At 41.0% G+C, this 27879-nt stretch overlaps 3 protein-coding genes across 15 annotated transcripts in view; 2 read left to right on the top strand and 1 right to left on the bottom strand.

The window, feature by feature from the left end:
• The window catches only part of ABCA1 (ATP binding cassette subfamily A member 1), a 97632-nt gene extending 87082 nt beyond the window's left edge, over nt 1-10550 (top strand). For 5 of the 6 annotated variants that reach the window (XM_071731152.1, XM_071731148.1, XM_071731149.1 and 2 more), the window contains 13 exons: nt 120-235; nt 324-468; nt 1713-1836; nt 2407-2536; nt 2667-2787; nt 2956-3018; nt 3472-3578; nt 4060-4201; nt 5468-5602; nt 6345-6448; nt 6577-6669; nt 6843-7086; nt 7266-10550. In XM_071731152.1, the coding sequence (XP_071587253.1) occupies nt 120-235; nt 324-468; nt 1713-1836; nt 2407-2536; nt 2667-2787; nt 2956-3018; nt 3472-3578; nt 4060-4201; nt 5468-5602; nt 6345-6448; nt 6577-6669; nt 6843-7086; nt 7266-7406 (1665 nt within the window). In that variant the 3' untranslated portion in view covers nt 7407-10550. Of the gene's footprint in view, nt 1-119; nt 236-323; nt 661-1712; nt 1837-2406; nt 2537-2666; nt 2788-2955; nt 3019-3471; nt 3579-4059; nt 4202-5467; nt 5603-6344; nt 6449-6576; nt 6670-6842; nt 7087-7265 lie in introns of all 6 variants that reach the window. The other variant, XR_011723325.1, reaches the window with a different exon arrangement.
• A 1537-nt stretch (nt 10551-12087) lies between these two features.
• NIPSNAP3A (nipsnap homolog 3A) lies at nt 12088-19029 on the bottom strand. Of its 2 annotated transcripts, XM_071730637.1 has the most exons (6): nt 18897-19029; nt 16968-17175; nt 15330-15491; nt 13674-13823; nt 13205-13291; nt 12088-13096 (listed from the first exon to the last, which is right to left on the bottom strand). In XM_071730637.1, the coding sequence occupies exons 1-6, from the start codon at nt 18972-18974 to the stop codon at nt 13020-13022; spliced, it is 762 nt and encodes a 253-aa protein (XP_071586738.1). In that variant the 5' UTR covers nt 18975-19029; the 3' UTR covers nt 12088-13019. The 2 variants fall into 2 exon arrangements, with proteins under 2 accessions (XP_071586738.1, XP_071586739.1); XM_071730638.1 differs by lacking the exon at nt 13674-13823.
• A 15-nt stretch (nt 19030-19044) lies between these two features.
• The window catches only part of PSD3 (pleckstrin and Sec7 domain containing 3), a 140678-nt gene continuing 131843 nt past the window's right edge, over nt 19045-27879 (top strand). For 4 of the 7 annotated variants that reach the window (XM_071730605.1, XM_071730608.1, XM_071730607.1 and 1 more), the window contains exons 1-2: nt 19045-19161; nt 21138-21329. The gene's annotated coding sequence lies outside the window, so the exon portion shown is untranslated. The remainder of the gene's footprint in view (nt 19162-21137; nt 21330-27879) is intronic. The other 3 variants (XM_071730611.1, XM_071730609.1, XM_071730610.1) reach the window with 2 other exon arrangements.

Below are 27879 nucleotides of genomic sequence, written 5' to 3'. Positions count from 1 at the left end.
TGGAAACACTTTTGGGAACACTGAAGAATTTTGAAAAACATTGGTTCAGAGCAGAAAGACATCTTTAATTTCTTTTATCATCTGAAAACAAATCTAAAACCATATTTTTCACCTTCCAGTGCAACTACATTGTTCCAGCCACGTTAGTCATCATCATCTTCATCTGCTTCCAGCAGAAGTCCTATGTATCCTCCTCCAACTTGCCTGTGCTGGCTCTCCTTCTGTTTCTCTATGGGTAAGGGATTTCTCATCAGAAGGATGACTGGGAAGACTCTTGGAATTGGAAGGTGCTTACCTGATGTTGCTTTCTTTCTTCTTGCCAGGTGGTCCATCACCCCTCTCATGTACCCAGCCTCCTTTGTGTTCAAAATCCCCAGCACAGCATACGTTGTGCTGACCAGCGTGAACCTCTTCATTGGCATCAATGGCAGTGTGGCTACCTTTGTGCTGGAGCTCTTCACCAACAATGTATGTTTTTTCCAGAAGCTACTAATTGTCTTGTACTGCTACAGTCTAGTTCCATGTTGATGCCATGTTGCCTTTAACAGACAGTTCTTTAGAAAGGCTGGCCCCAGGCCTCTACCAATGAGCTACTGCAGTTTAAACACAGATTCTGATGGAAATGGGTTAGATCCCACTTCAGCAATGTCCACAGAATAGGTAAGGTGGGAAGGGACCTTCCAAATTATCTACTCTAACCTCTGAGTAGGGTCAGTTAGAGCAGGTTGCTCACAGCCATCAGATTTTGAACATTTCCAGTGATGGAGACTTCACAGCCTCTCTGGGCAACCTCTTGTGGTTCTCAATCACTCATAGGGAAAAAAAAAATATTTTGGTCCGTTCAAATAGATTTTCCTGTATGTTTCCATAAAGGTCAGTTTCCTTCTACTACAGGCCATTTGAAGCATGCAAGCATTTGGTTGCCCTCAGTTTTGCCTCCTGTGGTAGGTACTTCTCTTAATTGTATTGAGAACTTAGCCACCTTACTTCAGTTTTTCCAAAGCTTTCTCTCTACTGGAGAAGGTGCAACTTTCTCATGCCTACATGCAACACAAGAAGTCTTAGCAGGCCTCATGTAAAACCCAGTGATTTGAAGTGTTCCTTGTGTAGGGATTGGTTGAGGATACCCTGTGGAAGCTACCTGTTGATTGTAGCATTGTCTGGGGGCATTAATAGACATTGATGATGGCCCCTTTTATTACGAGGCATATTTTAGCTTAGTACAAACATGTACATGGCAGAAAATAAGCGCAGGGCAGAACAGGAGCATCTCAGTCTACTGTCAGTCAAACCTGTGGAGTAAGTCAAAAAAGTAAAAGGATTAGAACTTCTAGTATGGAACAGGGAGGTGCTACCCAGAGCCTGTGAGATAAACAGGGTGCGCAACATAAGCTTTCCTGTCTCATCAACCTGTAGTGTTTTTGGGTTTTATTGTTTGTAGATGCTGCTTCTTAGATGGGGAGCGTTTAGAGAAATCTCTCCGTTGATGCAGTTTTCTTGTATTTTTAGAACCCCGACCATCCAGAAAAAAAGCACAGACCATCCAGAAGAGTCATGGCACTGGCTCTTCAGAGATCATTTCTAATCCTTGATTTTTTGTGGGATTGCAGTGTTGGGGTAGGGAGAGGTCAATTACAGCATGGGTCACAGTTGGAAGATGGGGCAACATTCTGCTCCTGTGCCTCACTGGCACTTGAATTATGTCTTAACAGAAGCTGAACAACATAAATGACATTCTGAAGTCTGTCTTCCTCATCTTCCCCCATTTCTGCTTGGGGCGGGGACTGATTGACATGGTGAAAAACCAGGCCATGGCTGATGCTCTGGAGAGGTTTGGTAAGTGAGATTGCATACAGTCACAGGGACAGTGGTCTGAACTGAAAGTGAATGATTTGCATCGCAGGTTTGATCAAAGCTGGCACATCGTCACAGCTGTCCTCTTAAGCTTGTTATGAGGACTGAAGGGGGGCTGGCAAGTAGATTCTCAGATTTTTGAGTTACTAGGGGCATTAAGTAAAAATGCATAAAGCCAACTGTATCAAGAGTCTCAGTAGGCCAAATGTAAGGAATGGCCAAGATTCTGAAAAGACAGGTTTTTTTTTTTTATCTGGGATGCAGTTGTCGGGTCAGAATCATAGGCTTTCTGTGTTCCACTAACCTTTTGGGAAGGTGGGCCAGCTCTTCTTTGATACAATAAATTTTCTGGGCATGAATCCCAGCTTCCTTCAGTAAGAAATATGCATGCCCCAGCTGGCCCCTTGTGTGGTCTGTCCCATTCCTCCTCCCAGTGGCTGCTCTCCAGTTGCCCTGTTGTCCAGCTTGGTGAGCTGTTCAAGAAGAAATGGTAGTGTGCTGTGTGAAAAGGCACACTATGCTTCTTATCTCATGCTTCTTATCTCATGGCAGGAGAAAATCGTTTTGTGTCCCCTCTGTCCTGGGACTTGGTAGGAAGGAACCTCTTTGCCATGGCAGTGGAGGGCGTTGTTTTCTTCCTCATCACGGTGCTTATCCAGTACAGGTTTTTCATCAAACCCAGGTAGGTTGTCAGCTCCACCTCACCACTGTAATCAGGTGAACTTTCATTGATGTCCCTCATGAAGTGGGGAGACTATTAACTGTGGAAGCCATTATCTTCTGCTAAGGCTTTGTCGTGTTGCTTTTTCCAGGCCTGTCTATGCTAAACTGCCTCCTGTGAATGATGAAGATGAGGATGTAACCAGAGAAAGACAGAGGATAATTAGCGGAGGAGGGCAGAGTGACATCTTGGAAATCAAGGAGCTAACCAAGGTGACAGAGAAGTTCTGCATTCTTACAACTGGCATATACACCGCACAGTTTACCAGAAGCCTCATTCAGAGGAATTCAGTGGGATTAAGACTGGAGGGTATTTGGAGTGTTGAATACATATAATTATAGTTCTCCTTGTCCTTCTCGTTCTTTTTATTCTGGTTTCAGATCTACAGAATGAAGCGAAAGCCAGCAGTTGATAGGATCTGTGTTGGAATCCCCCCTGGAGAGGTAGGCTTATCTGTCAAATTCATTGCTTTGCTATTACCACCGTATTTAAGAGCAACAGCAAAGGGTAGGGTAACATCAAAACCAGATGACTTTCAAATTACATCCCAGGAAATCACCCAGAAGTTGAAGCAGTTTCTGATTTTGTCTCTCTCTGCCTCTGAAGGAGATACTGCACTCTCTGTCTGGGGTGAGAGGCTGAACTCTGGTACCCTCTGAGTTTTGGCACAGATGTATTATGGTGGCAATGCACCAAAGTAACACCATAGTTGGTTCCTTTTTCCAGCCTAAAGTTTTGTACTTCAAATGAAAGTCCAGAAGTGTTTTCCCGGGAATGCACTGAAGACTCCCTTCAGCTGTCAAGTTTGCTCTCTCTCATCTTGTCAGCATTGCAAATGACATAGCTGAACAATGTTCTCAAATACACTGTGCTCATCTGCTCTTTTCTATCCCCAGTGCTTTGGACTTCTGGGAGTAAATGGTGCTGGCAAGTCATCCACTTTTAAGATGCTAACTGGTGATACAGATGTAACAGGAGGAGAAGCTTTCCTCAAAGGAAACAGGTGAAAGACCATTAATCTCTCCTCTTTTTGTCCTTCAAGGCTTTATAGCCTTTGTTCTGTTTCTTGCAAGTCTAAACTCTATCCCACTTCTCCCTATTCCAATTCTTGGCATCTGTTGAAGCTCTTTGCCGAGTCTGGTAAAGTACTGCAGTGGCTTAGGAAAACTGATTTAGTCTCATAGTCATTTCTGAATACCTGCCCCCTCACATTTGAATGTTATAATTAAAAAATAAAATGTTGTAATGAATGTTATATGTAATATGTATTTAATATATGAATCTTATTAAAAAATAAAATGGGGGGGTGAGGACAGAGTAAATAATATGCAAATATGAGCAAATAATTTGCCCAAGACAGACTTCTAGGATGCTGTATTTTTTTGAGTTCAGTGATTCCAAAAACTGGTTTACTGTTCTCCTTTTAACCCCTAAAATAGTAGCATAGGTGTGAAATCCTAACAAAAGTTTATTTTCTTTTACAGTATCTTGTCCAACATCCAAGAAGTCCATCAGAACATGGGCTACTGCCCACAGTTTGATGCTGTTAATGAACTGTTAACAGGGCGGGAGCACTTGGAGTTCTTCGCGCTACTTAGAGGTGTTCCAGAGAAAGAAGTCTGCAAGGTGAATGAAATACCACAGAACCTACCCCAGTGACCAGATGTTCCTGCTTGCATGCATCCCCTCTGCAACACTTGCAATGTCATCATGTGAAGTTGCTGAAGATACTGTATGATGAAATCTGCCCCCCTTTTCCAGAGCAAACCAGAGTTGCTGTGTTTTTTCAGTGCTGCCTGGAGAAGTGTGCTAAATGGAAGGGCAGATAGTTTGGGTCCTGCCTTCTCATAGTGGATGCACTTCTCCACTGAATGACTTCTTTCCTTTAAGAGTTTAAGGCCTGTGGAGCTGCAGGTCATGCAGAGCTTCACCTTCTGTCAAGAGTTAATTCTTTGAAGTCCAGGGAACAAGCACCCTACAGATTACCAGAAGCCTCATGCTGTCTGTTAAATCTTTCCAATTGATTGCACTGCATCACTGAAGTGCTGCTATTTCGGCATTCAGACATGGGGTTATACTAGCAGTCTTTAGGAAATTAATGACAGCTGCCAGTACCATACTGCACCCTTCTCAGTGCTGTTTCCTTAAATTAACAGCAGTTTTCTCTGTATGTATCCTGCAAGCTGCACAACAGGAACTGTCATAGGTTAGGAAAGTGATGTTTGTGGTGCTTTGAATAGGGCCAGAACTGGTGCCTGATATGTGTCCAGGTAGCTTGAATACCCTCTTTGAGAGGAGTGATGATGGGTGAAATCTGCAAGCTACTTCTAAGGTTGCTGGCAAGTTCCTCTGTGTGGTGTTCCCACCAGACCCTTATAAAAACAAGACTCAGTTCTGGGTATGATCTGAGTCGTAACTGAATCTCTTCCTCCTAACACTTTGTAGTCCTCAGGGCAGCAACGCCTGCTTGTTGTCACCAGTCACAATACTCCTGGATAACAAACCCGTTCCTCCTCATCTGTCCGAAGGGTTAAGACACACCACAGTGGGATTGCTGTGTGTCAGGAGTGACCATGTCTCTGCTATAAGCCCACAGCAACTAGAAAGCCAGAGCTGTGAAGAGTGCCACACTGGTGATTAATGGTGGCTCAGCTGATGCTGAATTCATGCTTACTGCCCAATAAGATGCAGCCATTTGATTTTCCAGCTCTCAGGGGTAGAATTGCTTATATCCTGATCTAGAGGTGAATAGGGTGTTTCAAAACCCACAGCCATGCCACAATAGATCCTCAGATGAGGGTCGAAAATGTAAAGTCAAAGCTCATAACAAAAAATATCACTGTGTGAGGCATCTTTGCTTGATTCAAGATGGTGGTGTGCTGTCTCTTGTAGGTTGGCGAGTGGGCAATTCGGAAACTGGGCCTCGTGAAATATGGAGAAAAATACGCTGGGAATTACAGTGGAGGGAACAGGCGCAAACTCTCCACAGCCATTGCCCTTATTGGAGGGCCACCTGTGGTATTTCTGGTGAGTGATACAATCTTTGCTCATTAAGATTATCCTTGAAGAACAGAAAAATCAGGTTCAAATGAAGTCTAGGTATTTCGTGGCCAACTAATGCTTAAATACAAAGGTCATATGGAAATAAAGATGCCCTATATAAATGTAGGTGCAAGCTATAGCCTGCCTCCAGGTTTCAATTTCTAAAAAATCACTGGGGAAATGGGGGGCTCCAATATTATGCCAGACTGTCAGCTCTACAGCATCTTCACAATTTTAGTACTGCTGCAATTATTTTGAAATACATTTTCAAATACATCAAAAAAAGTAACAGCCTTCCTGCTGGGCAAAAGCAAATCTTACTATGCACAAGAATCAGTCCTGTGTTCTTAATAATTCAGTGAAAATTGGAAATGTGTATTACAGAATTCTTTACAGGAAATTGAAGAACAAACCTTAGAATTAAAGTTCATAGTATAGGAGAAAGTAGTCTAGCGCTCTATTTAAACAAGCTAATTGATTTTAACTTTAGATCTGGTATTTCAACTTGTCACAGTTACAGAATAAGCAGTACTTCTCAGTTCTAAAAAATATGGTTGCTAATTTAAGATTTTGAGCATAAATTATTTTCTCATTTTGCACAATTAGTCAAACTTGCTTATTTTCAACTTTTCCAGTATGCATGATAAGAATGGACAAGTCATTTCAGAAATGAGGTATTTGTTTGTAGAATGTAACAGCATAGTCTGTTTTTTGCATGTGATGGCAGGATGAGCCAACAACAGGGATGGATCCTAAAGCACGTCGTTTCTTGTGGAACTGTGCTCTGAGCGTAATCAAAGAGGGGAGATCAGTGGTGCTCACATCACACAGGCAAGTAGTGATGATTGTATCATACCATATCATACCTAGCACCTACCAGGGCTAGATGCTAAACTTTGCTTGGCTGCTCTTCCCTTCACTGCTGCTTGCAGTGCTAATAAAGTTACTTCTGCCTACAGCATGGAGGAATGTGAAGCCCTGTGCACTCGAATGGCAATAATGGTCAATGGACGATTCAGGTGTCTGGGCAGCGTCCAGCATCTAAAGAACAGGTAGCTAGTTTCACTTGTACCACAAAGTTCTCTGCGTTTTGGGGGAGATACAGTCAGACTTAACTCCTCACACAGCATATTCATTGAGATTCTGGCCATGGGAAATGTTGGATTTTAAGCTCCACTTTTATTTCAATAACACTTGACTACTGTGCTGGCCTTCTTGTTTATAGGTTTGGAGATGGTTACACCATAGTAGTGAGAATTGCAGGGGCAAACCCAGACCTGAAGCCTGTAGAGGAGTTCTTTGGTCATGCCTTCCCTGGAAGTGTCTTGAAGGAAAAGCATCGGAACATGCTGCAGTACCAGCTTCCATCTTCACCATCCTCCCTGGCCAGAATATTCAGTATTCTTTCCCAGAACAAAAAGAGACTCCATATAGAAGACTACTCTGTTTCTCAGACCACACTTGACCAAGTAAGTTTCTAGTAGCCTGTCTGCCACAAACCTCTTTGTGAGAGGTAGGTATAAATCCACCAGTTTACTGGACTTACCTTTTAAAGGGAATTTCAGCACAGTATTGAACTCCATTGTATAAAATGTCCCAAGTTAATGAAAATACAGGGTGATGTGTGATGTGGCCTTTTTTTTTTTAGGTATTTGTAAATTTTGCTAAGGACCAAAGTGACGACGACCACACTAAGGACTTGTCATTGCACAAAAACCAGACTGTGGTAGACATTGCAATCCTCAATTCCTTCCTGCAAGATGAGAAGGTAAAAGAAAGTTGTGTGTGAGCCAACTTCAGCAAAGAAATCATAAGCAGAATCCAATTTCCTGTTCCTGGGATAGGATACTCACAAAGAAGAAGCTAGAGGAAGAGAAACTGGACACTCTACTGATAACCATTCAATGCAATGCAATTCAATGCAATGAAAACAGAAATTCTTTTACAGGGGCAGTGCCTCATGGAGTCGTACTGTTCTCAAGTGAAAGACTTGAACTTAGCTCTTTACAGTATAACTCTGAAGCTGTGGTAAAGCACCCACCAGATGCTGTGGGATTCTAACCATGCCGTATCTTGCCGTGTACGGTATGTTCTCACTAAATTGGCAGAAATTGTTCATCGAGGAATCATGGCCAGTGGTTATTTATAGATATTTTAGGCGTGCATGTTTTGGTTTTTAAAACAATCATGTCAGGAGTGGGAATGACCTGGTGCTACATCCATTGCTGGCAATGAATGCACCAAGACAGTCAGTGGCAAGAAAATTCACCACCAGTAAACTAGGTTTTGAAAACTTACCTGACCAGCTGCTTTTCCTGGACTGCTGTAGGTCAGTTGGTGACAAATCGGGGCACAGAGCTGTACTGTGCAAACAGGATGGCAAGAGGCAGGCCATCATATCTATACATCTCCGTAAGTTAGTGGTGATGCCCAGAACTGTGAACCCTGCAAATACACAGGATTGTCCCACCAGCATCACAACCAATAACCTACTCTGACTAGGTTTTTGTGTGGCTAAGTACTCTCCGTCTCCTTTGAGGTACTGCAAATAGCTGCATGAACACCTAATAGGAGGAAGTGGGTGAGAAGCAGTCCTAGGGTTTGGACCACAGCAACAAACTCAGTAGTTGTACAAGCTGCTAATGCCAAGAGCAAATTCTAAATCATGAGATGTCACTCACATATGCAATATCTGCTCTTTAATGCCTGCTTTGCACCAGAAAGGTACACATCATCTGGAGTTACTGCTTAGCACAAGCATGTTGCCATTTCTGGTTTTGCCAGATAAAGCTAGAAATAAGATGTAGATTTTTTTTTAACAGTATTATTTATGACTTTAAATAGGTAGGTAGCATAATTAGGGACTGAAAGTGCTTTCAGTTGATCTTTGTAGCCACAGTATTTCTTTACATTATGCCTGTGATGCTATGCTCTCATTCTATCCATTCAGCAATAGCTACATTCACGATCTGACCAAGTTCCAGATTCGAGCAATCAGCCGCTATCTGCAATTACTGCAAGTTGTTCATGTAAAATTTTCCCATTTGGGAACTGGTATAATGTAAGAGTAATGTGTAAATTTTTACTTCTGTTGCGTAGTGTAGTTTCTGTCATTAGGTGATCCCTAACTGGAAAACACATCCTTCTTATACATGTGAAAATCTGCTTTAGTAAAAATCCCCTTCAAGAACAAGGTAGTTCAAAATAGTAATGCTACAGTTATTATAAAGCCAGAATAATATTAGAGGGGATATTAAATGGTAACCAATTCTTGCTTGCACTGTATAGCAGTGATAGGAGAGAATGCTTTCTTTAATACACTTACAGGCCCCTCTGTCTTGCTTTTACATTCAGAAACAGTTTCAGTAATGTGGTTTGAATCCAAGCACAGTTCCTGGGCTATTCCTGTATCTCATGCTTCCGCCTTAAGTACCCGTAACTGGTTCTGCACTAGTTCTTGATGCTACTCCGCCATGCATCAGTCATGGACCATTTCGTTCTGTGAATGCCCATAGCAGCCCAACAAACAGCAAAGAGGCTGGCATGAGCCTGAAAGAAGGCAGAATACGTATTTCCAGGTGTGCTTGGTAACACTGACCAATTTAGTGTATTTTAATATGCCAACAGTTAAATATTTAGCACAAGTTCCCAGTCCCTGCTATTTCCTACCTTGGGATTAAGTAAGAGCTTACTACATGCTCTGCTGAAGTGCCTTTTTCATACTTTTTGTTGGTTTGATTTTCTTTTTTTTTTCTTTCTGTTTTTCTTTTTTTTTTTCTCATCTGTATAATACATTGGTAAGGGGATTGAGAATGGAGTGTAATGGGGATTGGTATACCTCACTTAAAACATGCTTCGTTATTATCTTTATGGCATAGTCACCCTATGGGGATGTGTTACAGGGTGATGGATACACCAGACATCCAGGTGCAGAAAAATTACTAACACCTGAGCTACAGCTATGACTTCTCTGTAACAGGCTGCAGGTATGTTACGATATCATTGAAAAAAATAGTATGTATTGAAGATTACAACTGCTAAAAATCACTATTACAAATCAGCATTAAGTCACTGGAGTGAAGGCCTGAGTTTTGCACTGCATCAAAGTAGTGCATGTAGAACTAGAACAATTTCTAGGAGGATGCAGATTTGGTCCTGAATGGGCTGTGGTTTGCTCTTTTAATTGCTTGTGTAAATGATTAATTTAGCAGGAAACAAAAGTCACAGTCATCTTCTTTCCTGAGCTAGCTGAAAAGAGATTCTTGATTCCTATTCCCCTGTGACTGTCATGGTCATACAGAGTGTTATCTGTGATGAAATTTTACAGTAAACATGAATATTAACTGAACTGTTTCACAGTTCTTATCTATCTTGTTTGTACTGAACAGACAGCATAATGCAGTGCTCACATGAAGATCTGTCATAAGTTCAGGAAGCCACTAATTTACGCTTCTAAGTGTGTGTTGGGGGAAAAAAACCACTCTAGCATGACATACAGTGTATGAACCACTCTTGATAATGAAACTGCACTGAGATGTTAACTTATTTTAAAGTTTATTACTATTTACATGTTCCATCCTCTTTGTAGTACGTTTATATTTGAGTAAGGAGTTGTATTTTCCCCACAGGTAAACCACCACTTTGTGCATATCCTTCCCTCCTGAATTATACTTAGTCCTTCATTCCAAGCACTTTATGCTATCTGTAATGGGATCTATTTTTGCACTGGAATATCTGTTAACTTTGCAAAAATCTAGAGATCTTTCACAACCGAAATTTCTAAGTTAAATCCTTAAGTGGACATTTTCATTAAAAGCGGAAAAAAAAATGTATATTTGTATTTGCTAATAACTGTTATGTGAAGTATTAAAAGGCACTCTAATTGCCTTGTATTAAGTGAAAAATAAAGCTGTTCTGGCACCGTTGGTCTGCAGAGAGTCTTTTTTGCTTATGTTCTTTTGAGAACTACTGCTAGTGGCTCATTTTGCCTGGTTTTGCTTTGTTATGAACTTTGATGCATGATGTACAACCAAATTCCAGTATCTGCAAATTACAAAGGCCACATCTGATTTTCAGGTAAGTGAAGTGGCACAAGATTGAAAGGCAAATGCTACTTTAAGTTAGAATTTAGTAAATGGAAAGGTCTCCAGCAAGTCTGGAGAAAAGTGATTAGAGTAACTGTCAAATCCAGCTGCAGCGCCTAACAAATTTATATGGTGGAATCACCATCCCTGGAAGTCTTTAAAATCTCTGTAGATGAGGCACTTCAGAACATGTTCTAGTGGGCATGGTGATACAGATAATATAAATATATCAGATATAAATATATATAAATATATACATATATATATTTATATAAATATATAAATATATACAGATAAGATAAATATATCTTTCTTATTTTATTTAGGGGGTGATGTTGGTGGCTGGGCATGGTGATCTTAGAGGTCTTTTCCAACCATGACAATTCTGTGAATCTGGGTGTTTAAATCTCAAGTCAGGAGCCTGCCTCTGAGTATTTCCATTAGAGACACAGCATGTTGACACTGTTGGCAATTCTTCCTCCTCTTAACTAAAAAAACCCTATATTTGTTTTCACTGACAAAGCAAAATGCTGTGTTTGAATATAAAGAATCTGAAATGACCTAACCTTAACCAATCCTTAGATAATAATAAATGGAGATCACTACAGTTAATACTAGGTTGATTATGAAGAGCTTTTTATAAATGAGAGCAGAGTAATTGCCCAGTTGTTCAAAGGAAAGCTGATTTTTAAGTTTTGCCTTCTATTGTCTGTAGTCCCACTGTCAACAAATTAAGTTCCAGAATACAACCAGTTTGTGAAGTTATACTCATCAGGAAAATTCATTGTGAGATAAGAAGCCAATTCATATTTCCTCTGTTTTCTGTTTTAATCATTTTGAATCAACTTGGTAGTGACAATTTATCAGCCACCTATACCTTAAGAATTGATTTGTACAATACACAACAGTGGTTTCTGAAGTAGTGTGTGTTCCACCTTTAGAATGCTAAATGGCTCTGTTGGAGGAATGACAGTGAAGACTTGGGTGTAGGAGCTGGTTCCTGTTACATACTACCTTACTACAGCAACTGGATCCTATTTGTGCAATTGGATGTAAGCATAATTGCCCACAGCTGTTTTTTTAGTGCTTTTCATGAGATATTAATGGACTTCACAGTCATCACTAGGAAGAATGCATGAAAACAGTTAAGCAGAGATGTGAAATCAATTACTCAGGTCAGTGATTAATCTGTCGAAAAGCCTCCCAAGTGCTCTGTCAGTTTGTGACCTTTAAATAGGAGAAGAGGGGGCTCCATCCACTGCACATAAAACACAAGTTTGACTTCTCAGTCTCTGTGCCCTCTGCTCTGCTGCTATTCACTCTAGCTTACTTGCTCTCCAGCAACTATTACCAAGACTTGTTGGCAAAAATGCAAGACCTTCTGAATGCTGTACTTGGAGAATGTAGTTTATTGTTCCACAGTTTAAAAAGAGTAAGAGCTTGAGCTGTGAACAGTAAAAAATAATGCTTTATCCACATTTATTTGACTTTTAAGAGTCTGTCAGAAGTATTTCAAAGACTGTTAGCACATGTTGTAAGAGCAGATGAGTTGGTCTGCACAGTTGAACAGGAAGGACCAGTCCAATACCAGCACCCTAAACCAATATTAAAATACCTAAGGCACAGCATTATGTGTATAATCCACAGTTTTGATGAAATATTTACTGAACAAAAAAGGAAAGGGGTGAAGTGAACTCGTAAGATAGTGAATAAATGCTCTTCTTGTGTTCATGGTCACCCACCACCTGACCAGCTTCACTGCAGCACCTCCTAGGAGCAATTCCAACCGTGCTCATGTTTTACATTAGACAATAAAAAACATCCCAATGAGAAGTCTGATTAAAACATAACTGGGTAGCAGATACATGGGAGCTCTCCTTTTTAAACCAGTACACACTATCCAAGATGTGATAATTGCAGGAGTTACCAAAGCACATAATGAAAATTATACCAGCCCTTAGCTGTAATGAGAGCACTTAACTTGCTAGGTATGATAAGTGATCTAGCTGTGTAGGGAAGTATTAAGAACTCATAGGTTAAAATAAAAGATGTGTGAAGTTTCGTTCATGCCATACATGATATGGGTTGGGTTCTTTTTCCAGAAGGTGTAGAAACATCACCATAAACTTCTGTTTAGCATTTGCTATTTGAAAGCAAAAATTTACTGACTTTCATTGATGATCATTTTACATTCAGTTATTGTAAACTGAAGATCAGTTGGCTCAGCTCAAGAGGGTATGACATTCCCTGTGAAGGTACTTGCCGGCAGCACTTCCATCTTGTCCTTTTTGCAGTCAGTCACATCCTTTAGAAGCAGGTTATTTCAATGGTGAGCACTGCAGCGGAATTAGGAGCATATTTTGCTGGGACTCCAAGAATCTGACACTGTCCCGCACTGAAATAAATTGCATATTTAGTTAACAGTAATCCAGTGAGAAATAATAATTTTCTCAGCATGCAAGCAGGTAACTCTAGTGAGCTGTCTGGATCCATCAGCTCTTACCAGCTGCTACCACTCTTGCATCTTCATGGGCACTGTGCCTTCCCGCTGCCCGGTGATCTGGGCTCTCATTCCACCAGACAACATGGACTGAGAAAGTATAAATAGAGTCAGCTGATAACTTTTACTGCAATAAAACACATTCAGTTAAGTTCTAGCACTCTGCCATTATCTTGTAGATGCCTTGCAACTAGCAGAAAAAAATATCCAGGAAAATGAGTAGTGGGATGATGCTTTGCTTAGCCTTCAAAATGTTTTAACTCTTACCAGATCTGAGAGTCTTTTAGGTAGCAGCAACTGGCTTAAGCCAGTGCAGTACACAAAACTGGCTTCAAGGACTATTTACAGAACTTTGGTGACCCATACCAACACTTCCATCAAGCTGGCCAATCCTGATCCAGGACAAGAGCTTGCCCTTCTCCCTCTGCCCCTTGCCATGCCAAAGTCTGTATTTAAAAAAATTGAACAGTACCTGTGTTAAGTAATCCATACTCAGTGTGGAAAACACCAATCAGCCTCGTGTAGCCTGTGTTGATGTGAGCGTTTATTGCTGCTTGAAATGCTTCACCCCACAATGCTGGCCCACCAGGCTTCATTTGGAAAGTCACCCATTCATATACTCCTGGAAGAAAAGGCAAAGGTGATCCTCAAGGAAGGAAATTAAATTAACATATTAACATACCAGCATGTCATGGCCAAGCAATATATGTTGTGAAATACTGGAATTCCCTGCCATCTGAGGGCAGTAGGGCTGCCTCCTCTTCACTGTGTGCATCATCTCTCAGCACCCAGAGCTCAAAAAAGCACATAAAACTGGCTGAAGGAGTGCAGATAGTTCAAGGGCAAATGGCAGTACTGGGACCTTGAGGAACAGAAGGCTTCAGACAAAGCGAAGCATAGTAATTTTCAGTGTTACCTGTAAATTTGTTGAGATTCAGATTACTTCACAGAAATCACAAATACTCATACATATTTGCAGGATATGGATGGCAGATTGAATGATTCAAGGCGGCTTTTTCTGAGACTGGTGATGTTTTCTAGCATTGAAGTGGTTTATGATGTCATAAAAACCTCTTTCACTCATGGCAGTTGTTCAGAGCAAGATCTGAAGGCATAACTGACAGATCAGGACTAGCTTAGCATTTTTGCTCAGCTCAACAATCCCCCTCGTTTGTAGACAAATGGCATGATTTGCCAAAAAACTCCAATCCTGCTACAAGACATGTTTTCTGTCTCCTATCCCTTAAGTTACTCTAGATCACAATTTCTGACACTTTAATAGAAAACTAGACCTTTGACATATGGTGATCTTTGTCTGGTCTCATTCTGCAGCAATGGGATGGAGATAAATCAAAACAAAGTGTTTGAAAAGTCATCTCTCTGTCCTGCTTTCAAATTCAGTTGTAACAGCAGAAAATTGAGAATCACAGGGAAATAAAGAAGAAAGATTACTGTATCGATGCACATGTTGAGGGCTAAAGCAAGGCCTGTTTGACATCACTCTGCAATGAAGTTTACAGAAGTTCACAAAGTGGGAAACGGTCAATACTATTAATAGCACATTTGCGACAGAGAGAACTAAACTACATCAGGACAAGACACCTACACCTCACCAATGATTGTTACAAAGCATGCTTGACCTGCATGTATCTCTTAAAAGTAGGGATTATTTGTGTTTTTTCTTAAAACTACCAAACGTAAGAAGCAGTAACATCAAAGGAAATTGATTAAAAAAAACCTTTATGAAAGAGAACAACCATTGTCTTTTGCGTCTACAGAAAATGCCCTCTCACAGAGAGATGGACAAAGCAAGTCTGGGATGACTGCTCTGACCACTACTACCTTGCTGTCTTTTTGCATGTTAGTTTAGGCAACTCACAACAAACCTTTTTTACAACCTTACTGATCAGGGGTTTAGGCATTTACTAATATAAGATAGTGTAAAACCCCTCTTAAAAACTTAGTCCCTCATCAGTGTTATGTCACCTTTTTCACATGGTTGTATGTACACACATTTGTTACATAAGGGGTTATAAAGCCATGTAATATCTGGTTTAAATTTTAAGCCATTTTTTGTTAGTTGGTCTGCAATAGTAACTTTAATCAGTAAAAGAGAAGATAAGCTCACCCCCTTCTTTTGGAGGCTTCCCAAGTTGACACCAGGGTACCAGATAAGCAACTTCATTGTGCTGCATTTCTATCAAGGGGAGAGCTTTGGAGAGGAATTTCTCCTGCCAGTCTTTGTCATTGGCTAGTGCATGCCGGACTGATGTTCTGTGAGCAAAATTATCTGTAAGAAAGGAAAAAAAAAAAACCCAAACAAAAATATGAAAAAATGCCTTTACTTTCACATCAAATCCAATCAAAAGTGCAATTACAAGGAAGCAAGTGGTACTTAAGTTTGAAACATTTTCAAACAGTGTATTAGCTTGAATCCAATATGGTAATTTCCTTTAATCTCTGAAAAAATCTTAGCTTTAACTCTGAGATTTAAGTGATTTCAAGTCAACCCAAATTTTCCAAAGAACTTTGAAAAAAACAGTTAAAATATACTAAACAATGTTACTGTAAAGAAGAAATTCATATATGGTAGGGACTACTGGATGTGTCAACAGTTACCAGTGATAAGGAGACTTGTAGAAAGCATAGTAGATAAACAAGTAAAGTGGAAAAGAAAATTCAGAAGGAACATTATGCTACTAAGAGAAAACAAAGAAATAAACTTGAGTTCTGGCTTATATAAAAGAAAACCAAAATAACAAGTGTAGGAGTAATTTTTGTTTGTTCCTCTGCATATCAAGTTATTAAATGCCTAAAATCTAGACTCTACTAGACCCTACCTCTTTTTTTTTTTTTTTTTCCTTTTAATAAACCCAAATCCACTGAATTAAGAGTGCTGGAATTTCAACTGGCTAGTTTGCAGTGTCATCTTTAGCAGTATATTTATGCAGATATCTTTCAATAATACAAGGGGGAAAAAACCGCATTTCAGAATGGGAAGAACCCTGAAAATTATCAGTATCTTGGGACCAAGAGAAAAATATCCCATTTATTTTTTTTACTATTAAAAAATTATAAGCAGGGGTCTGATGAATCAAAGAGAAAGGATGTACCTTATACATGTAAACACCATTAGGATACAAACAGAAATTGTAGGTTTTTCCTTAGTTTTCTATTTTAAAACCTGCTCATCGATTATGAAAAATGCATTTGTCTTTGCTGAAATAACAAGGCTGAAAAATTCTGAGAAGCAGGACAATTCATTTATCATAGGTGCATGTGAACTTGTAATATTCCCATTGACAGACAGCTGGTACCTTCACCCCTCTAAATCAAAAGAGGTGATCTTATTCTCAAAAGGTACCATAAATATGCTGTATTTCAGTGAGCAGACTGAGGTCTTCAGAAACAAAATTTTCTACTTCAGCATACAGATGTACCCTGGACTGCAGCAGGTATACAAAGAAATTCTCCTAGGGTGCCTTCCCACCTCTCCATAACTGAAGTATCAAGTTCTCTTGGGCTCCACAAAGTGCAGAGACTATTGTTTAAGAACAGTTGTAACAGTCTTGTCCCAATAACTCAAAATTGCCCTCACAGGCCCTGCAGTGCTCTTTTCAGTAATCACTACAGGAATAATATTTTTTGAACACTGTCCCAGTAAGATCAAAAATTAAAGCCTGGTAAGCATTCTCCCCACCTTCTTGCCTAGGAGACAGGAAGCACAGAGAGAGAGAAGAGTGGTATACAGGGATGCTCAGCATACCGTACTTCCACATGTGGACAACCTTATTCATTGCTCCTAGCTCTGCTGACCAGAATCCCACCAGCTCTGAGTGAACTGTGCGAAGGTGAAAGTACTTGTTGACCATTTCCACAAATTCCTTCATCTTTGATGGCTTAATATCATATGTGCGAATTTCATAGAAAATGCTATTATTTTGTCTGGGTCCTGTAGCAAACGATGCGAGTACCTGAGGGAAAAAAACTAGAACAAATTCACAAGCCAAGAAACTGACTTCTACTAATTATTTCTAGACTTCTTTTAAGAGTAAGAGGCTACAGATTTTTTTTTATTATGTTTAATTTTTTTAACTGGAAACTGTGCGAGGGAGTACTACATGATCTCTAGTACAAACGTATCTTGTGACCTTTTCCCTTGGAAATATTTCCCATGTGCATAATTTCCTGCAGCTCTGTTACGCAGAGAAACCGACCATGATGCATCTTCTATTGGTTGAACTCAACTTTAAATATTTAGTTTAGTTTTAGTTTAAATATTAGCCCATAACAAAGCAGTATTTTCCTCTTCTCATAGCCTCTCCTCAGGAATTTAGAGCAGGACGCAAAAGCCAAAGCAATACATAGTGAGTTCTTGATTAATACATTACTGGCAGCCCCAGGGCCCGGCCCTACGAGGAAGGGCCCGCCCATCGCACCACACTGTGAGTTTGATTAATACATTAATCAAACCTGAGGCTGCTGGAGCAACCACAGCAGGGAGAACATCAGCATCAGCTTGTGTTGCCCCTACCTGACCAGCTCACTCTACTGCAACCTGGTTTATAATTAAAATATGACATCAGTTACTAGCAAATTACATATCATTGTCAAAAGAAAGAAGTAGATATCGATGCTTTGAAAAGACTGATTCATTCCAGGACAAGATTATTTAGTTCTGTATTTATGCTCTTCACTGGCTGCTTTCCCAGGGCTGGTCAAAACCAGCTTTCTATTCATATAACACAAACCCCTTCAGAAGTCTCAGAATACAATTACTTTTGCAACTGCCTCAATAACCTACTCAACTCTAAAAAAAACACAGGAAAACTAAGGCTAAACCAGATCTTTGGCCTTTGCCCATATTTGCACAGAGGTGGCTTCAAAACAGATTTTGGAAGTGACTTATTTCACAAACATCAGCAGGCATGTGCACTGTACAGCTCAAGCCACAAAACACAAATAGCCAAGACCAGCAGCCTTGTTTCCTCGCAGCCCTGTGGAGCACCACACATCGGATTTGGTTGCTACGTGTCACTTTGCTTCGTTTAGCATTTACAGTTTCCAAATTCCTACAGAATCCTAGGTAAACCAAGATCCTACACAGCAAGACAAGAGGGCACGGGCTTAAGTTGTGCCGGGGGAGGTTTAGGTTGGACATTAGAAAGAATTTCTTTACCGAGAGGGTGATCAAGCATTGGAATGGGCTGCCCCGGGAAGTAGTGAATTCTCCATCCCTAGAGGTATTTAAAAAGAGACTGGATGTGGCACTCAGTGCCATGGGCTGGTAACTGCAGCTGTAGTGGATCAAGGGTTGGACTTGATGATTTCTGAGGTCCCTTCCAACCCAGCCAATTCTATGATTCTATGATTCAATCACGACAGCAGCCATCTGTCAGAGACCCATTCAGTGCCGGATTTCCGCAGGCAAAAACAAGCCTGAATGTTTCCTGTCGTTCAAGCGAATACTGGACCGCTACCGGACCCCCTCTCCCGTCCACAGAACACATCACACGAAACTGAGATTACCTGCGCGACTTCGCGACAACAGCAGACCGGAGGGCAAGAACCACGGGCGGGACCGCCAGGCACTGTTGGCACAAGCCCCGCCCCTCAAAAACCAGGGCACGCCCCACGCCCCCTCCCCTCGCCCCCACGGTCTGGTTTCACTCTGCCGCCGGGCCCTGGGTGTTACCTGAGAGCAGGGCCGGGCCCGGGCCAGGCAGGCGGCGGCGGCGGCGAGGGGCTGCCGGAACGCCCCCGGGGACAGCATGGCGGGCGGCAGGCCGGGCGGAAACCGTACGCAGCAACCAGGCGTCGGTGGCGTGGAGGCCTGGCGGCCCCGCGGTGGGGAGGGACGGGACGGGGCGGTGCGATGGGCGGGCCCTTCCTCGTAGGGCCGGGCCCTGGGGCTGCCAGTCACGCTGCGTGAGTTTCTAGCGAGTTGGCTGCAGCGAAGGGTGTGTAATTCCTGTTTATTCTACTGGAGAGAGGTGGATGGACGGATGGATTCAGGAATACATAGATGTAGGGATGCATGGCTGAGGAGAAATACGTTTCCAAGTTACCAGGCTTCAGTAACTGAAATCTGTTATCCTTGTCTCTCCCTGCGTGTTGAATGCAATTTAAAAATACCCTGATTGCCTGTGGAGACCTGGGACTCTTTATCCCTCACAGATTTCTCTGGGGAAATCACTCAGGAAATCACCTTACTTTGCATTTGCAGCATCACACTTCAAATTGTACTGATGCCAATCGTCCACCCGCAGTCTTCCTCTGGAAGTAAACCCTGTAGTTTTTTCTGTAGTGTTCTTTGGGGTAAATCCAAACTTTTTGCCAAGCACTGCCAGTCCATTACAGCTGTAAGCCCAGCTGCATAGTTCTTACTAACACATGGTTACCCAGGGGTGGGATTTTGTGGTGGCTGAGACTGAAGATTTTTGTGGAATTAAGTATTGGCCAAAACAAATGTAAAGGTCAAAGTTCCATTGGTGTTATTGCATCCACTGTTTCTCCCATACAAAACAAGTCTCCTAGTAAAGAGTGGTTTAGGGAAGACTGCATAAATTAACAAGGCAATAATGTTCATAATTCCTCTTAATAGGACAGGATATTCCTTCCTTCACTCTGAGTAATTGATTTTGAAGTCCTCTGCATAGAATTTATGTGAAGAGAGAAATTAATGCCTATGGAATTTTCATTATTTGTCTCAATTACAGACGATTTTTTTTGTGTTAAAGACAAGCACAGGAAGAACGATTGTCAAAGTTGAAATGAGATAGAAAGGTAGTCCCAGCAAACACATCAAATGAGTGGTGTGGACAGAATGAAGCACCTGTATGGTATCTATGTTATATATCCATTTGCAAGTGGTTTTCTTGGTTACATTTTTTATATCTGAAGAACTGAGCATGATACATGCTTAAGTGTGTTTGCAATATGGCATGAATGATTCTCATAGTTTCTACAGCAAAAGCAGACATGAAGTCTTATTAAGGGTGCAATTATTGCCAGTTAAGATTTTTTTTAACATGTGGGTTTTTTCACTTATAAGCAAGCTGGATTTCAGCTGAAGGCAGGGAATGAGATGTCAATCTCCAAAGTATTTAAAGTTCTCTTTTGTTAATCTTGTTATATGGATGAAGTAATGTTGTATATAGCCATGTTATGTTGGACTTATTCCTTCACATTTTAAAAGCTTTTATTTTTATTTGAACATATCCTGTGTTTTCTCTCTCATCAGGAATAGTCACGCAAGCCAGGCTTTTAATTAACACTCACAAAAAGCAGGTTTTGTTCTTGCTAACCTAATAGTCAAGAAGAAACTTCTATATTTCTTATTTGTAGTCAGGGATTAGAAAGGTAAACCTGACTTTCATATTTTGAGTTCAACAAAGGCGGCTGTTTTTACAAAGCAAGTAAATTTGAGAAAACAGTTTCTGAGTGCAGCAATGATGTGTCTAAGATAAAAAAACATTGACGAGGCAATTCTTTCAGCTCTGCATTTTTGCCTGGAACTTGAACTTACCATACTCACTGGTATTTTCTCATTCATGTTCTTGTAAAAGTCCACTATGAAAACAAATGGAGCTACGTGAGATAAAGGTGCAAGGCCTGAAGTGGTGCAAGCAATACACAGCATGGGAATTGTTGGAGGAGTCTGGCTTCTCAAGAATGTTATGATCTTGTGCGAGGTGCAAACGATGGGAACAGTTCAGTTAAGATTATTGTGTTAGAACAAAGGTATTTTTGGGCATGTAACAAACAAGTCCATAAATCACTCAGAAGTAGCATCGGGTGTCTGTAAATGTGTAGCGAACAGGGTTTAGTCTCTGGCTTACTCTCTCCAGGCTTAGTCTCCCTTAGTCTTGTTTTAATTGGAATTCTGCACAATGAAGTATTTTGATTAAGCCTAAGCAGATTTTGTGCTTCGCAGCCCCAGACAAATGGATCCCCGTCTGAGGAGTGGGGAAATGCAATGCACTGGGGGGTAGCCCAAGTGAGCCAGACTGAAGAAGCATTGACACGCAAGGAAAACGGGTACCCATTACCAGGAGAAGATAAAGCTTCACCCCCAGTGAGCAGAATACAGGTGGAAATACAGGCACGTCCCATCCTCGTCAAAAAGGTAACAAGGACAGCGGCCGAGGAAGATATAAAATGAGTGCCCAGCATCTTCCTTATGAAGTTTTGCTGTGTATAGCCAGAGAACAGGGGTTCAAAATAAGCCCCCAGAAACTGACTTTACTCTTATGGTGGATACGGCGTAACTGCCCCTCAGGCACTTATGAAGTGTCAAAGTGGGAAAGAGTGGGTGATACATTGACGGAGGCGCGGGTCGCTGGTCAAGATTTCTCGTTTGATCACAGGGAGAATGCTCATTACAGCTTTGCACTTATTATACTCGGTCGCCAATGTTATCCGATTCGTGTTCTGCGGCCCGCGAGGCAGCGCAGGGCTGGAAAAGGCGGAGAAAGATCTCATGTCATTTGCTGCAGAGGACGTGGCAACCGCGGCTACATAGCTTTTTCATGATGCAGCTGTACAGACTACTGTTGCTGATATACCTGCTGCTAGCGATGCATTGCTAACTGACTCTAAAACTTTGTATCAAAACTTTGGAACGGAGGACTCTGTTTCTTCAAGGGATGAGGATCCTTTTGATCCTGAAAAAGAGCCGGACTATGTTTCCCCCTATCTTCACTGTAAAATTTGCCGCAGCCCCTTTAAGTACTGCAAAAGACCATCAGCAGCCCACAGGAAGAGCGTGGGGAGAAAAGCGGCGGAGGGAGGGGAGGGGCTCTGAAAACGGTTGTGCATTTTCAGCCCTGAAGTAAACAGTAAACGTTTCACGTGATTTAGGAGTGCCTGTGACTTCTCGATTGAAATTTACAATAACTGATTTAACTACTGACAGAGACGAACAAGGAAAAATTAGAACTGATTTGCCGCACGCTATGAATGCCCTAGCTTTCCGTGTGCAGTATCGGGAAGGGGAACAGAATGATGACAATGGGTAATATAGGGGCCGAGGCCGCTTCGCCCACAGCGGGGCGGTGGGCGCCCGAGTTGGGCGACTGCCGCTTTTTTCGCCGCCCCCCCCCCCCCCCCCGCGCCGGAGCCACGGCGGGCTCCCGGTGCCTCTGGGAGTAGAAGGGGGGGGCGCCCAGCGGCGGTATCAGTCACCTCTCTCCCGCTCTCGCCCGACACTCCCCCAGCCTCGACAGGGCCCGGCGAGCCAGGGAGAGAGTGTTACTGTGTGTGAGATCCTTCATTTGTCTCCACTCGTCCTCTTCACCCCCCACTCCTCCCATTTTGTTTTCACTATGTTGTTCGGGACGTTTCTTTTGCTATTAGGGTAGGTCAGTCGGTGGAGCATGAGGCACTTCATCCCACGGTTGTGGGTTCGAGTCACCCATTTTTTTTTTCTCAGGATTGGCTATGTTATATTATTGATCTCAAAGACGGTTTCTTTACCATTTATTTAAATGATGGCTGTAAACATTTTGCATTTTCGACAACTGAGTCCTGAGCCATCTCGAGCATTACAATTTGTGATGTGTAAATATAAGCAGTCTTTTGCACAGCATTACAATCCAAAATTAGTTCTCAGAGATTTTGTAATAAAAAACATTTCTCAGTCATTTGGCATAGTAGGACAATGGGATGGCAATTTTTGTCACATCATTCTGCTAAAACAGTATGGTCCAGATTTGAAATGTTATCTGAGGTGATTGCAAAATTATTCAAATGTCACTGTCTTTTCAAATGGCCTTAGCACATTACCTTGAGGAGATACAGTTCACAGTCACAAATTGTTGCAGTCACTGCATGAATTAACCATACAACATTCTACTATTTTAACAACAGTACCAATAAGAGAAGCTCCTACCTTGTTCCTGGATGCGTCTTCATGCTTGCAGAAGGCAATGGTAGTATGGCATGAATCTACATCAGTGAGGTGTGGAAATCAGATGTTACACACATTCCTGAATTCAATTGTCTTAAGTATGTGCATGTATCAATAGACACATATTCTCATTTCATGGTAGCTACTGCTTATGCAGATGAGAAGGTGAAGGATGCATGCCTACATTTTTTGAAAGCAATTGCTACTATGGGTCTGCTATCTGTTGTAAACTGATAATGGGCCTGCATATATATATGCAGTTCTGTTGTAATTTTTTAAAGAATGGGGAATTACACATCATACTGGCATACCTCATTCACCAACTGGGAAAAGTATAGCGGAAAGGTCCCATCTTACATTGAAGTGTACGCTAAATAAATTTAAAAGCACATTTGGATCAAATGCTACACCCCATGAAAAATTAGCAAAGGCAACATTTGTACTCAATTTCTTAAATAGAGGGGATAACAATTACACACCGAGTGAAAAAAGACAGATAATTAAAACAGAAGTGCATCCTCAAGTGTGGTATAAGGACATTCATTCAGATAAAAGTGGTGCCATTGATGACATGGTGTTGTGGTTATGGCTGTGTTTCTCTCTCTACAGGACCATACTGGCTTCCAGCAAAGCAAATTCACCCTCAATAGCAGTTGTCACCATCTAATAATTAGCAGGGATGAATCCATGGATCATTTGGTCAGTGTGGATAACATCTCTACCACTGATAACAATCAAAGCAGATGAAAAAGGCAGAACAGTGTACTGGGCTCATCTGCTGAATCCACCACTATGTTGACCACTGACATGGTGGGATGCATCTCTTCCAGTCACCTATTATGATACCACATGGGTGAGTGGTATCTGGATGCAACCAACGGAGAGTCAACTGAGAGAAAATGTCACTTTGTTTAATGTCTCATACACAGTAGATAATTGGCTTGTCTGTATTACTAATGTTAATAATCACACATTCTGTATCACATTGATTCCTCAAAAGCATATATTTGCTGTACACATAACTAATGTCTAGTAATTATACTTGTATCGATTTACCAGGTGTTATAGGGCAAAAATATAATCTAACTCATAGAGTTCATTATTCTTCTTGTAAAGTTTTTAAGCAAATGAATGTTATCACACATATTACTTGGGAATTATGCACAGGATTATTTCCTAGGTGAGTAAACCTGAATTATACAGTGAATAACACAGAAATTATAGATTGGGGACCTATGGAACATTCATGAGGGTCAATTCCACTGAGTGGAACAGCGACGGATATTCTGGACCTATATTGCAAATGTATCAAAACCATTCTGGAAGTACAGTCCAAACTAATTTATGTTGACTAGCATTGTCTTTTGTAAACAGAACTAAGGCTTGGGTTACTTGATGCAAAAGTTATCATCCTGCGTTTTTTTGTGGCTGTTATTATTCTATGTCTACTATCTGCACCACTCATACTTATGTATTTGGAATTACTAATGTAGACAATTCTAATATTAGTCAGAAAAGTAGTTATTTTTAATTAGTTTTTAAGAATATCACTTTTAAGACATGTATTCAGCCTGAAGATACAAAAAATAATTTTTTAGTAATGCTGTTCTGAAGATGGTCTGAACTGTGGTTTCCTGTGAATTTGATTAGGAGATAGGAAAGTGAAAATGGATTAGATCATATCATATGAGTGTGGCACAGTACTGGAAGAGAGGCCAAGAGAATGATCCGGTGATTTATAGGATGGCTAATACTTGCTATCATATCAGCAATTGTTATTATCTGTTCCATGGCTGCCTTGGTCACAGGACAAATTACATCTATCCAGGAAGATGGATAGATCAGTGCAGGAAGTTAAACATGCGCTGGCGCATGTGACCAAGGATATGCAAATGCAAACAGCAATAGATGAGGAGATTTTGATAAGACTGGATGCCCTAGAGGCAGGTGTGATGTGGCTGGGTAAACAACAAGCTGCATGACAGACACATGTAAGTTACAATGTGATAGGGAATATCATAAGTGGGATCTGAATGTCACATCCTTAGAATGGGACAGCTCATTACAAGTGGGATGTTGTAAAAGCTCATCTGCAAGGAGCTTTTGATGGGTCAGTCAAACATCATATACAGACCCTAAAACATCAATTGGAACAACAAGAGCTACAGTTCCAGGATATACATTTAGAAAAGATGTGGCAATCGTGGAATAGTGATCTGAGTTGGTTGAATCCTAAACAATGGTTTACAGGATTGAATTTGAGGATCTGCATACTGGAAGGTCTAATGATTCTGAAAGGAATAATAATTTTGATAACAATTGGGTTGATTGCTAGGATGATATTGAGCACTAGGAGAATAGAGGAAAAGATGGTTTGTTTGTTTCTTTCAAATTTAAAAGTGTAGAATTGTGGGAGAACACCATGAGAACAAATGGAGCTACGTGAGATAAAGGTGCAAGGCCTGAAGTGGTGCAAGCAATACACAGCATGGGAATTGTTGGAGGAGTCTGGCTTCTCAAGAATGTTATGATCTTGTGCGAGGTGCAAACGATGGGAACAGTTCAGTTAAGATTATTGTGTTAGAACAAAGGTATTTTTGGGTATGTAACAAACAAGTCCATAAATCACTCAGAAGTAGTATCGGGTGTCTGTAAATGTGTAGCAAACTCATGATACAGGGCTTAGTCTCTGGCTTACTCTCTCCAGGCTTAGTCTCCCTTAGTCTTGTTTTAATTGGAATTCTGCACAATGAAGTATTTTGATTAAACCTAAACAGATTTCATGCTTCATACCCCCTGACAAAGGGACATATTCTTTCCATGTAGACATGGCAGAGCACATGATGAAGAGAGAGGATGGTACCTGCAACTCTTGTCTGCCACTCGCAAGTCTGTCTACCTGTATATAGTGGTTAACAGTAACAGTGCTTTACAGACATAAATTTCACAGTACACAGATGGTATTGGACATCTGGGAATGAAAGTGTTAGTCTTGTAGAAGAAATATTAGTGGATAATATAAAATGCTTTTTGATACTGAACTGATTAATCAAATTAAATTTTCAGCTTATGTAGCTGTGACTGCCAGAGCTGCTCAAGTTGAAGTTGTTTATTAAAAACTGTTGTTAATGATGAAAGGCAAAGCTTCAGGGAGGCAAAATGCAAGAAGATGATTTGTGTGTGTTAGTATATTTATGTGTTGTACTCTAATGTTGTACTCTAATGCAACATTTTAATCCATTTTCATTTCCCATGGAAACAAAACACTTTTAATATGATCTCTGTGTGTCTTGTCAATGTGGACAAGCAGTGGATAAGATTTTTTATTTCCTTTGTACTCTAAATGGAGATGGTGGTAATGAGTGAAAGGTAACCATCTGTACCAAAAGACTTAATGAGTTCAAAAGCAGCTTAAACTCAAATACAGAGAAAGTGATTCAGAGTTTTGGAAAATGAGAAAGCACAGTAGCTACTCCTCTGCTACGGGGTGTGTTGACCTTTGTGAATCACAGCTTTCAGTTTCCTTATGCATGAAGGACAAAATGAGGAAATTTCATTCTGTTTCTCCTTAAATCCTTCTGCTTCGATTCCTTCCTCAGAAAGACAGTTTTCAAAAGCACAGGAGGGTGTAACTCACCACTCCTGTTCTGTGGCAGTTGGGTTTCCATTACTTAGCACAGTGCCATTGATAGGTTAGAGAAAAGCACACAACAAGCTTGCTCAGCATAAACCTAATACATGGTTTTTCCACTGGCGTGTTTTCGCAAATCTCTAATACTAAGTGCTGCCTTTCCTCTCTCTAGTTCTGCAGCTGAGTGAGCAAGCAACAAGTGGTTCTCTGGTTTGCACACAAGACAGCATTCCTTAATGTAATGCAGCCTCTCATTATGTTTCCAGTAGGACAAAACATGTAAATATCCTGATTTCCATTCTTTCAGTTGTTCCATATGAAAATCTGAGTACCAACTTACCAAACCTGGCATTTTCTTCCCTGTTTTTCTTAGCCAGTTTGCACTCCCCCTACCATGAAAACAATCTGCATTGTGTGTATATATATATATATACACATACAATATATATATATATAAAAATACTAATATAAATATATATAAACAAATACATATATATATATGTATATATAAAGTGGTATGGAGAAGGCTGAGGTTCTCAACAACGTCTTTACCTCAGTCTTCACTGGCAAAGGCTCCAGCCACACTCTTGCGGTCACAAAAGACAATAGCAAGGACTGGAAGGAAGTGCCCATTGTAAGTGAAGATCAGGTTCATGACCATCTGAAGAACATGAAGTGTACAAGTCCATGGGACTCAATGGGATACACCCACAGCTACTGAGGGAGCTGGTGGATGTGGGTCCTAAACCACTGTCTATTGTATTCCAGAAGTCATGGCAGTCCGGTGAAGTCCCTACTGACTGGAAAAGGGAAGAGATTACCCGCTTTTACAAAAGGGAAAGAAGGAGGATCCAGGGAACTATAGGCTGGTCAGTCTCACCTCCATGCCCAGTAAGATCATGGAGCAGATTCCCCTGGAGGCACTGCTGAAGCAGAAGAATAAGGAAGAGGTGACTGTCAACACGGCTTCACCAAGGGCAAATCATCCCTGACAAACCTTGTGGCCTTCTATGAAAAGGTCACAACATCAATAGACAAGGGAAGAGCAACCGACATCATCTACCTGGACCTGATCAAAGTCTTCAACACTGTCCTGCATGATGTCCTGGTCTCCAAGCTGGTAAAATGGGTTTGATG

Source organism: Heliangelus exortis, chromosome Z (genome assembly GCF_036169615.1).
Source record: "Heliangelus exortis chromosome Z, bHelExo1.hap1, whole genome shotgun sequence".
In the NCBI taxonomy this organism is placed as follows: domain Eukaryota; kingdom Metazoa; phylum Chordata; class Aves; order Apodiformes; family Trochilidae; genus Heliangelus; species Heliangelus exortis.
The sequence above is the reverse complement of the archived record's forward strand: the minus strand, read 5'-3'. Positions and strand labels throughout refer to the sequence as shown.